This window comes from Corvus kubaryi, unplaced genomic scaffold, assembly GCF_017639235.1.
Source record: "Corvus kubaryi isolate FWS band 111438036 unplaced genomic scaffold, C.kubaryi_AGA036_p1.0 37216, whole genome shotgun sequence".
Lineage (NCBI taxonomy): Eukaryota > Metazoa > Chordata > Aves > Passeriformes > Corvidae > Corvus > Corvus kubaryi.
In genome coordinates this window covers 1917073-1929529 of record NW_024581061.1, presented here as the reverse complement: position 1 = coordinate 1929529, position 12457 = coordinate 1917073, and the positions used below count along the sequence as shown (strand labels likewise).

The 12457-nt window shown below is 37.0% G+C and overlaps 1 protein-coding gene across 8 annotated transcripts in view; it reads right to left on the bottom strand.

The window, feature by feature from the left end:
* The window catches only part of CHD7 (chromodomain helicase DNA binding protein 7), a 131826-nt gene that overhangs the window by 18719 nt on the left and 100650 nt on the right, over window positions 1–12457 (bottom strand). For all 8 annotated transcript variants that reach the window (XM_042022594.1, XM_042022592.1, XM_042022591.1 and 5 more), the window contains 6 exons: window positions 10254–10430; window positions 8769–8912; window positions 6322–6577; window positions 1615–1825; window positions 935–1130; window positions 544–711 (listed from right to left, as the gene is read on the bottom strand). In XM_042022594.1, coding sequence (XP_041878528.1) covers window positions 544–711; window positions 935–1130; window positions 1615–1825; window positions 6322–6577; window positions 8769–8912; window positions 10254–10430 — 1152 coding nt within the window. The remainder of the gene's footprint in view (window positions 1–543; window positions 712–934; window positions 1131–1614; window positions 1826–6321; window positions 6578–8768; window positions 8913–10253; window positions 10431–12457) is intronic.

Genomic DNA, 12457 nt, shown 5'->3' with positions numbered 1-12457 from the left:
GAAGCTCTACAATAATGTGGAAATGGTCAGTTAAACATTCATGCTGAAATCACCTTTTAAAGAAGAATACAAACAACAAAATTCTCAGGGTGAAGTTATGTGAGTGGTTTAATCGACTTAATAATTCATTGTCACTGAATCCCTTTAGCTCTGATGACTGCTAAACTCCTCCTGGGAGCAGATTTAACTTAGTAACCTGACAAAAAAGCTAAAGCAAAAAGAAGTCCCAAAGCAAAAAGGCTACACCAGCAAAAGCTAGCTAGAAGAACTCCATAAAGTGCCAAGATCAACATAATGTAAAGGGTGGAATGATGAGAATGGATCAGGATTGAGGGAACATGACTCCACCTGCCCCCTTTTGGCAATAAGTGCGCCATTAGATAGGCTGAGCCAGTTCATGTAGCCAATGCCCTTAATTAACCCGACTTTAAAGTATCAGCCACACTCCATCTGAAAACAACTGTTCTCCAGCTAAAACGCAAAGCAAAGCATAACACGCTCATAGCATTTGTGGATAATGCACCTTAAAAAATTAATCCTTACCCCATTTGTGGCATTTTCTCTTCCACTCATAGATTGCAGCACAGCTTTATCAAGGCCCAACTTCAAGCTAGCTTTGTCGAACATTTCCCTTTCATAAGAATTCCTTGTTATCAATCTGTAAATTTTCACTGATTTGCTCTGCCCTATTCTGTGACATCGTGCTTGAGCCTGAAAAAACAAAGACAGATATTCAGTTACAGGTTACAAATATAAGAAAAAAAAATTTAAATAATCAATACAGGGAACTTTAGAAGGTTTTTTTTTCAATACAAATAATATTGTTTATGCTTTCAAGAGCGGGACAACAGATAATTTGTCTTGTAGGTGAAGAAAATTTCACAGTAAAAAGGCAAAGAGAAATTTTCAATAAAATCATCTCTTGTAATATTACCTGGAGGTCATTTTGGGGGTTCCAGTCTGAATCAAAAATGATGCAGGTATCAGCAGCAGTAAGATTAATGCCCAAACCTCCTGCCCTTGTACACAGCAGGAAAACAAACCTATCAGAATCAGGTCTTGAAAACCTGTCAATAGCTGCCTGACGCAAGTTGCCTCTCACTCGACCATCAATTCGTTCGTATGGGTACCTGAAAAATAGATGCATTATAGAGATTGCTTTACTGCCATGGCATTGCTTCTTTAGAAGAATATGCAATTAAAAACAACAAAGACAAATATGCTACTATGGGGTCAGAAGAACTACAACTAAGAGACTAACTTAATCAGTAAAGACATACTACTTTGTCTCTTTCCTTAGTAAAGAACAGACTGACTCCAAGGAATTCAATAAAAATTTAGGCCTAAACTAAAAACTCTAGAGCCACCAAAACATTTAACTGAGAGTTAAACTGAGAACCTAACAGCTCTCCATATGGGGTAATTTTCTATTCACCCAAAAGAAAAATCTCAGTACTTGCAACCTCCAGGTTTGCTCTTTCCCTTATTCAGATCACTATACAAAATTCTGTTTTAATTTCTTCCCTTTCTGCATGGGTTTCTACACAGGTTAAATGTGGTGGTCACTGAGGAAGGCACAGTTTATTTACAGTTGTATTATATTGTTGCTCTCACCGTCTTTGAATGAGGTAGTCTTCCAGTATGTCCAAGCAGCGCACCATCTGGGAAAAGATAAGCACCCTGTGGCCACCAGCCTTCAGTTTTGGCAGCAGCTTGTCAATCAGTACTAGCTTGCCAGCAGCCTGGATCATTGCCTGGAGCTGAAAATCTGGAGAGTCGGCATTGTGTGTTTCTTTAAACTCTTCCAAAATTTTCTCTTCAGCACCTGCAAAGATTGGACAGCAATACATGAACACTGCAAAGGGTTTTATTAATAAACAATGAGCTCGCCTTCAACACCCTATAGAAACTGCAGGAATGTTTTAAGCACTATGTAAATAAACATTTATAAAAAAAAATAAACATTTATAAAAAATATTAAGCTTAAATTTAAAGCAAACATATACACAAATACAGCCTAAATAAAAAATAACACTGAAAATTCATTTTTCCCTCTTTTGAACAACACTAAACTCTTTCCTAAATAAATTCATAGAACTATTTATTGATGCACACAATTCAATGAAAAAAAAAGAAAAAAGATGAAAAAATTAAACATATTTCAACTGATAAAATTGAGTTTTTGTCCTTTTAAAAATGCAACATGAAAGAAAAAAATGTCTTGTTTCTACAAGAAAATACAAGGGATACAAATAACATTTAATGTCTGTGCCTCTGAAATCAGCCTTAAACATCCACATGACCTGAAACCTGCTCCTTTCATTATTAATTATAAAACCAAAATCCAAGTAATTAAAAACCTCCTCACTGAATGTATTTTTTTTGTTCAGTTTGATGAAGCTATCCAATGTATTTATTTTTTCCAGCATTAGTCAAAAGTTCTTTCTGGTCACTCGCTTTGCCTATGAATGATATGCACAGCAGCAACTATTTGCTTGTTCTGCTCACTATCAGGAGACTACAGACCAAGTTTAAGTCTTCTCTTCAACCTCTCCTATGCTTTTACTCCATTTTTTATTTCACTTCTACAAACAGTGGACAATTCCAAGAACTATCAGATTGCTCTTCTTGGCACATAAAGGGTTAGGAATCTTTGTTTTAAGCTTATTTCACCTCCAAATAAACCCTTTTTTGGAGCCATCTTTTTTTGCCTCTGCTTTGTTTTTTTTTTTTTAAACAAAATGTAGTTTCTAAAATATTTCTGGTTTGTCTAATATTCAGCTTCCATACTGCTTTTGAATAGCACACGGAAAGATGGAAGGGTTGGGGGAGGGGGAAGAACAGCTTACTGCCAGGCTTCTGCTGAGCATCTCTCTCTCAAATCCCAGCTCTAAGTAGATGCCTGTAAACAAACACGGAAATGCACCCTCCCTGTGTGATCGCTGGTTCAGTGCCTGCTGTAATGCGGTGCCTGAACCAGATTTCACCCAGAGCAGGCTGCCTGACAGCTTCGTGCTGCTCCATGCACTCCCACTACTCGCTTTTACAGAACCTGATGGACTCAAGATGTGATCACATTTCAAGGTAGTTTTATGTCCCTGGATTCTCCTGATCTGGATTCCCTGCTCCAAGCACTACTCATCCTAATGGTTTGCAGATAACAAAAGTAAGCCTGGATGAAATTAGTGTAAGCAGACACTCAAAGTTCCTTTCAATCGTATCATCTCCCATCTTTGCAAAAAAAGGTAGAATTTTGGGCACTAAATCTGCAATTCTGTACTGAACTTTGGCAATTTCAGGATACAGCAGGCTGTCAAGCAGTTCGTATACAGTAATTTCAGTAATCTTTCCAAGTTACATCCATTATTTCTTACTCAACTGTGATATCCAAATTTAAGTTTCACTACTATGAATCAAACCAATACGCAAGAACAGCATCTGCAAAAGCAAACCACACCGCAACAAACCCACAATCTGGTCTAATGAATGGTGAATTTGTAGTATCAGAGCTTGGCCTTAGCAGGACCCAAATCCACTACAGATAACTCCAAAAATCTGCTCTTTCAATAACTCTGTCCTAGCTAAATCCTGTAAAAGACCCTCCTGGTTTTTTAATTCCTATTTCAATTGCAATTACAACACGTACATTGAGCAGCTTGTTACCCAGAAGTTTCTTGATGCAGTAACTTGCAGGTCTGTAAAACTACTTGCTATTCTAGCTGATTTTTAGCAGGGGATGAAAGGAAGGTATTTGAATGTGTGTTTGATCAACCAGGGAAATCCCCACTTCTACTCTTCGTTAAGAGAGGCTTCCAGGGCTCAAGGGGGCATAACAAAAAGAGTGAGGAGCCTTTCTGGTGTTCAGCATTAGGCTGTGTAAGTATAGAGGCATTCCCCACTGCTGGTTCTTGGAGACAGAGAGAGGAATGATGTATAAATACTTGAGAAGGGTTGCTATGGAGAAAACAAGGAGTCCAGCCCTAAGAAAAATGACAGACAGTGCTTTACCCAAGTTGGCTGGAGAATACCCAACATACAGCAACTACCTTGAGAAGTCTCCTCCCAGTCTCAGCGGACCACAGAATACCTCTATCAATCAAGAAAGCAAGCCCCACTTTGCATTCAACTCCTACCATACTATTTTCATCATATAGCCTTAACTGAAGGTTATATAGAAGACTTGCTTGCAAATCTTACACAAAACAAAACATGTTCAAATGTTCAAATACATGTGCACTACTGCTGGGTCACAAACCCCACACACTTGGAAGAAAATGAGAAGGATTCAAAAACACTTTTATAAAAGCAGTTAAGCCTAGAGAACAGAACTTGCTACTGCAACAAATCATTTATCATGAGAGTAGTATGCAAGGAGAAGTACTAGCACTGCAAAAACTCTTAGCAGAAATAAAATAAACTTGTGCCACTACACTAGCTAAAAAGCTGTTAAATATCAATCAACAAAACAGAACCTTGGGCTCAGGCGACTACAGGATGTAGGAGTATTTTCTGTCCTAGAACTATAAAGGATGTATTTGTTTAGTTCCATCTCCACATCAGGATTTCTTTTTCCCCTCAAATCTGAAGGTTCAACTCACCTGCCACATTGCTGAATGATACCAAGCAAGTCCAAAGGTTCAAAAAGTCACAAAAATGTTATAAAGGCAAATGCATTCAAGAGACAAACCCACCTCCCTTTATTAAGATACAGTCATCAAAAAATATTTGAAGTTTTCTAAATAAACACCTGAACTTTAGAAGTCTCTAAATTATATTAAATGATACAAGACTTCTGAGGGAAAAAAAAAATCCCTGCTGTAGGCAACACTACAAGCACTACTTATAAACTCTATTTGACAAAACAAAGTAGCAGCAAAATATTCAGGTTTTTTTCTTTTAACAAACATGAAATAAGGAAAATTAATAGCAAGGTTAAAAACAGCTGAAAGCCAAGAAGCATCAATTCAGATGCTCATAACCTGAACATCCTAAACTATTCTGATAAACTCATTTATATAATGGATTAACTTAAGCCCAAGAATCAAGTAAAAAACCCAACAAACCCTGCACCAGAACCACAAAACTACTTCACTATATGTCATATGAGTTTAGAAACTGAACAGCCACCAGCATGGATGAGTTGAAGTACTTTGGAGTAAGCCTATATCATGTCTTTGGAATAATTACTTGTGCATGAAATATAATTAGATGTAATTTTGCAGATCAGTTTAAGCATTTTTCCCTCCATTTAAACAAAAAATGTCAAGGAGAAGAACTTAACTACTGCAATATGGAAGTTATACAATAAAAAACCATTTCAGGTTTTTTATTGCATAACATATGGCTCTTGAACAAAACAGTCTTTCATCATGAAGCCTATAACCAGCAAAAACCAACCATAAATCATATTTAGTAAGAAACAGGAGCTGGGAAACAAGAAAGTAGTAGAACGCAACCCTTTATGGAGGCTTGTGTTACATCCTCAAAGGGAAGAACTGACCAACACATACAAGTTTACCATACTTCAGACAGCTATAGCTGGCTGGTTCATCATAGAGTTGGTCACTGGAACAGCCTCCCCAGGGAAGTGGTCATGGCACCATGAGTCAAGAGTTTAAAGACCATCTGGTCCTTAAGTCATATGATTTAGTTTTAGGTAGTTCTGTGAGGAGCAGGGAGTTGGACTCAGTAATCCCCGTGGGTCCCTTTCAACTTAAGATATTTTATGATTCTATACTACTTGCCAAAGATAATCCTGATGTAAAACCAATACCATCACACTGAAAAACAGTCATTAAAGTCTAATATGACATTCATCCTAATTTTTCTCTTACTAGTCAAATTAAGAAAATCAACTGACAACATGTGCTATAAAAGCAGGCTTGATCATGATTTCTTACCCTGCAACTTTTTATTCAGAAATTTTAAGTTACTACCTTATGATGTTCTACAGCAAGAAAGTAAATAGCAGCTAACTATAACCAAAGAAAATATTGCCATATTTATGCCAGCATCCAACAACCTGCATGACAACTGAAGTCTTGTTTGTCACAAATAATAGAAAGGAAAACTTTATAATACCAACATTAACTCAGTCAGGACTAAATTTGCCAGGAAGCCTTGGGAAAAAGCAGCACAGATGCCTGCAAAAGCAGTGCTGTCCTAGCTAGCAGATATCCATACCTATGACAACCTAAAAGGTTATCTCACTTTTCTACTTAAAATAAATGAATAAACATAAAGACACACTAAAATGGAATTTATACGTAGTGAACATCTTTACAACCACTTCTCAAATGAGGAGAAAAGTAGGCAGCCTACCATTAATAAGGTATGGATGATTGCAGCATTTTCTTAGTTCCATCATAGTGTTTAAAAGATTAGGTACATTTGCCTGACCTCCACCCTTGGAAAGAAATGTGAAATTCTTTTCAAGAATAGCACGGTAGTATTTCTTCTGAATATTTGTCAGCTCAACTTCAATGATGGTTTCCTCTTTTGGGGCCAGGTTCTTTTCTACATCCTCCTTGAGACGTCTCAGCATCATCGGCTTCAAAATAGCTTGCAGTTTTTGCACCTGGAAAACAGATGTTTAATGAACTAGCTGAATTAAAACTGCTAAGAATCAAATACTCATTTTTCAATTCCCTTAATTCTAAAAATCTTTGTTTTCTACCTCAGATGCCAAGTAGAGGGCATTCATAAAAAATCTTTCCTCAGTGACTCAGCAGCAGGTTCTCCTTGTTAACTCAGTGACATGCACACTTCTAAAGTCTATTTTTGGTGTGTAGACCTTCTGTTTAGTGATGTCTGTTATTAAATAGACCTCACTGAGATCTATTCTTCTAGACAAGGACTGTACAACACACAAATCATGCAGAGCTAACCCTTTGTTAAATAAGCAACTCTGACACTTTAAGATAACTTTTGCAGTTCACTTCTAATTACTAAGCAGTATTTATTGCTACTTTCCCACTTCAGGTATCTGCTTCTAATTATTTTCTTATTTCCCTAGTTTTGACATCCACTGAATTAGAAAACTGTTTAGGACTGGTCTAAAAATGAAAACATTGTATTTCTGTTAATTTTAATGGCACTGATAATTTTTAGTGTCTCTAGGTTTTGTGGCATATTCTTTAAGATATCCTAAAGGGTGGGAGGGGCAAAGAAGAAAATGTCAGTTTTCTTTAAAAAAAGCCTAAGTTTTTTAAAGTTTTTGTGAAGTCCCTTACATGAAAAGTTCAAACATACTCCATATTAAAAAAACCCAAAACACCTGGCATTTAGGTTGTGTCTCAAAGTACAAACCAGCTCAGTGCTGAAGAGCTAATAATTCACCCTGAAATTGGTCATCATCTCCTGATGCAGAGCCACACAGCAGAAACAAGAACAAAAGACACTTTCTCCCGAATTTACGTCATTCCATTCCCTTAGTAATAAAGCAACTTCAGAACACAAGCGGTAATTAGCACGGAGGGATGAACAGTTGAGAAAATATATGGAATAGGATTGCAAGGAATGGAGGAGAAACCCCAAGTCATTAACACATAACCTGTCCCACTTCTTGAAAGACAAACCCAATTCCAAAACATCTGAGTGTCAACAGATAAGGAAGTTCTTCTGAACTTATTGGACCAAGCAATCAAGGCTCTAATTCTGATCATGTCCAATGGCATTATTTTAGTAACAGTTCCATGTGTGGCTTCAAAAGCTACAGTCATTTTGAACTGGCCAGACAAAAGCTGCATTGACAGTTAGGATATATTAGCTCCAGCTCAAACACTGCACTAACAGGACTACATGGCTTCTGCATCAGAGCTGGCTCACTTTCAGTCAGGTCAGTGTCCATTCTGACTGACATGCAATAGCCTGCACAACCTATGGAAAAATATCCCATGATTTTGCCAGGAGGCCAGGGGCTAGAGGAAGAGCTATTTCATAATTTAATCTATTATGTATGAAAGAGTTGTTCTCAAAGAAAGTCAACAAATTCAAGCAGTCAAAGTTAAGAGATATCAAAAACTGAATTTTCAGACAAAGACAAAAAAGTTGCATATAAAAAAGCATGCAGTTATTATCACAGGATGCAAAGGGCCAATTTAAGATGCCATGCTTCAGTTAACTCCTAATATTGAGGTGGTTTGGCCTTTTGAAACATTTTGATACATAGAAAGAAACATTTTACATTTTAGATATAAAACATGTTGCACCTAGGGTCTTTCATTTTGTATTGATTTATGCATTTCTGCTATTGGACAGACTGATAAATCTGTTTCTGAGTAAAAAAAAGACCTCCCTCCATTTGGTTACCTCTTACTAAAGTGGGTTTCGAGTATGTTCCTGTTTGCACTTAAATAACTGAGAAAACTCTCAGATGTCAATTCCACAGAAGTTCCAGGGACAGTCCCTTCACTTGGATGCTTAAGGAAGAATGTCAACTGACAAGTTAATTCTCTTACAAGTATTTGCATCCAGAAACCATTACAAGACACCCCACTCCTATTTTTAAGCACTGCATTTTAACAAAGGGATTTTTTTCCTGTTTCTGCATGACCAATGGACAAAGGACTAAAAATAAAAAAACAGAACAGTGATAAGGCAAAATTACTTTTGGCCAAAAGCAAAAAGCCATCAGCTGAATGAAAATAAACAAACAAAAGAAGAGATAAACCCACTATGGTCTTCCAGGAAGTAAATAGGTATCAGTTGAAAAAACAAGTAATGAAGTATTTTCTAAATAGAAAAATAAGTATGCAAGGTAAGTTTACCTGCTCTTCAGTTTTAAGATCCCCAAATTCTTGCATGAATGTGGTTTCTGATGGAAAGCGACCTGGTTCCAAGAAGTGAAGCAAGCTAAACAGCTCTTCTACTGTATTTTGCAAAGGGGTTCCAGTAAGCAGAACTTTATGCTCCTGAAAGGTTAAGAAATAATTCCCTAGGAATCCATCACTATAATTTTCAATGGAAAAATACACAGAATTTTTTCCCCTTGTCACTATGTCTGTCTCACCTTTGCTTCCTCTCCCCTCCCCCAGCTACTTACATAAAACTCTTCTCAAGACATTTCTAACTGGTACTCTGGTGTTCCTTCAGTGATAGCCCAGAAAAACACTTCACTACTTAAGCAGCTTCAAAAGTCCTCCAAGATACAAGAAGAAATTTTACTGGTCCACCATGTCCCATCCCTTTCACAAGTACAATGAACTTTAAATGGTAAAATAACAGTTGAACTTATCCCACCATTTGCAGTAAAAATTCACTCATTTACCACACCTCCAATTGACCTCAGTGCACTGACCTCCTCAGGGCAGGAGATCAACACAGGATCTAACAGGAAATCTGAAGGAGAGTTCTGCTTTCCTACTACATGCTACAGAGCATGAGAGTGGCAGAGACAAAAGTTGCATATTGTTTTAGAGAAGGAGCCCAGACAGGTTCAGCAACTAGCTCAGAGCCAAACATAAATTTAGCAGTGTAACAAGAACTTAAGAGAAAAGTCCCATGTCTCTATCTATAGTCTATAAGACTATAAGCTCAGCTCTCCTCTAATAGCAACCATAAGAAAAACAAATGGTACACAGTATTTTTACAAACCAAATTATGGGTATTAGCTTAGCATGACTGCATTACTCTCATGTTTTTAAATATTCTGCCCAAAAGTAAGTAATTATTGTGTCTTTTAAATAGTAAATACCTGTACATTATCTTATTTTTCTCTATGAGTTTCATACACCTATTTTGTACACATACCATAATACTTGTTTATGTGACCATCAGAAACCAACTCACTTGCCCTTCCATAGTCAATGTGAAAGAACATCCTTATGGCCACGCAACAGATTAACATTAGGGCTGATATTAATGCAGAGCAGTTTAACTCTCATGGACAAATTTGGCCCCCTGACCACATTATACTTTTAAATAAATGTCTATCCTAAGAAGTGACTATGGATTAAGCCACATGAAGGGAGAGAAAGGAAAGAATAAATTTATCTTTATTCTCTTAAGAGAAGCCACATAATTCTATATCTAAATCCATGAAAAAAAACTTATTAAATATCAGCAGTCCAAAACTGAAGGTATGCATATACTTCAAGGTATCTTACAGACTTTCTCATCTGCCTTCCCTCATTTTTCTTAACACTTGATGATTTACTTGGGAAAAAAATATTTTCTTTTATTTTTTGATTAAACCGTAAATCAGAAATAATAAAAATACAGAAGACTCAAAGATAAGAGATGTTCACACTGACCAGGTCCATCATCTTGAGTCCTTCCAAAAGCTTACAGTTCCTGTTTTTCAGCCTGTGGGCCTCATCAATGACCACGCAACGCCATGGAATGTTACGCAGCTCCGGGCAGTCAGTCAAGATCATTTCAAATGTTGTGATAATGGCATGGAACTTGTAGGACCCCTTTATCACACGACCCTAAAAAGAACAGCAAATGTTGAAGTAAACTCCCTGGCAAAGAAAGGAAGCAATTTTTTTCATCTTCAAATTTCACTGTTTAAACATACAAAACAGTACAATGGACAAGACATTTAAAGCAAATGAAGTCATTATTGCTGACTAAATGGGAGAATACAATTCCGTAAGTTTGCTACTGGCTTCATGATAGCTGTTTTTAATCCGGTAAACAGGCCCACAGAATCACTGCACATTGATTACAAAGAAGTTATGCAAGTATTTCAGTTGTAATTCATATGGATTACACTAATGCCTTGAGGCATTAATGTATTGCTGCAATATTGAAATAAGGTTTTCAGACTTTGTCAAGACAATTCTCTTTTTACTTCTGAATTGAAGGTACATGAAGGTCCTCCCAAACAATCCAAATACAGCAAAAGTGCATTAAGGCTTCCTTTTTATGACTATTTGAATATTGTGCTCACTGTTATTAGTTTGGGTTTTTTTCCTGGTAGACACTAGGGATTCAAAACACCTACAATTCATAGAATGGCTTGGGTTGGAAGGGACCTTGAAGACCATCTAGTTCCAACATCCCTGCCATGAGCAGGGACACCTCCCACTAGACCAGGTTGCTCAAAGCTCTGTTCCATCTGGCCTTGAACACTTCCAGGGATGGAGAATCTACAACAACTCTAGTGAACAGCTTTGACAGAAGCAAGTATCTGAACTTTTAAATGGAGAATGTGTATCTCTGCATAAAATTTCATATTTTTGTAAGTCTGTGTTAAGCAAAGTTCTACAGGACAAATACCTTGATGTCTGGCACCATATTCACAGGTTCATTAGTTCAGTCTTATTTTCAGCACTTATATAAAGACTTTACAAACTTTATTCAGGACCATGAAATGAGCATCTTTTTGACATTATGCTATGCTTCTTCCCAATGCTGTTCAAAGAAAAATGTAATTTGGTACCTCCAATGTCACTGGGTCTGTGCAGAAAAACTGTCTCTCTAAGGATGGTCACTACACAAGTTCAAAGCCATTCCACATTTTCAAAGGACTCTGGCATGGGTTGTATATTGAATACATTTCAAAAGAAACATACATTTTACAGTAAGGTGACCATTACTTCCTTTAGACCTGTGCAAGACTGAATCCTTTTATAAGTGACCTGCATATAATCCTCTCCAAACCGTGGGGATCAGAACTGGCTACTGACTCAATGAAATTATTGAAAACCTGATATCCTGAACTCAGCATTAAATCTGCCTACTCACATCAAGAACATTTCAGAAAGAGTAATGACCTGCTCAACAATGCTTTCTCGTGGCATAGTCCAGAAATACTTATCTTGTTAGGGGGAAAAACTGTTACTTAACAAACAGCAGATGAAGATACATTAAGTGGGCAACTTTGAAAGCCAGCAAACTGAAATTCTGTAACCTTTTCATGAGCCAAGTAAATTTCCATCACAAACCAAGTCAACTCTTTTCCAAGACTCTGTCATTAGCTGTATTTGGCATATATTTTTTATTTTAAAAATTTTTATTTTAAAAGTTTTTGTAATTTTAAAGCAGAACTTCTCAGAAGTGGGACAACATGGAAAAATACACAGTTTATTTGATATTCCAACCAGGGAAAGGCCCCTAGGAAGACCTTTCAGTTACATTGTTCAAGAACACCAGAACAGGCTTCTCTATGTGAACCTCACAAGCAGAATGTCTCTGAAAACACCATGTCCTTACTGTTGAAGTCACACCACTGCAGAAACTTATTTTGTTATTGACTACTCTCTAGCATTTTACAACAACTTGACTTTGGTAACTGGTGTTGACTCTGAAAAATCACACTACTGCAGATAGGGTAGGTGCTTCTTATGCATGTTGTCTCTTGTTATTGCCCTTCCAAAGCCACTCAGACTTTCTCAATATTCAATTATCTTTTTGAGGAACAGCTCAGGTTGAGAGGCCCCTTTTCATATTAAGCCCTAAAAAGCTAAAGATACCTGATGTCTGGGTTGATGTGTTTGGCAAGGGAACTAGA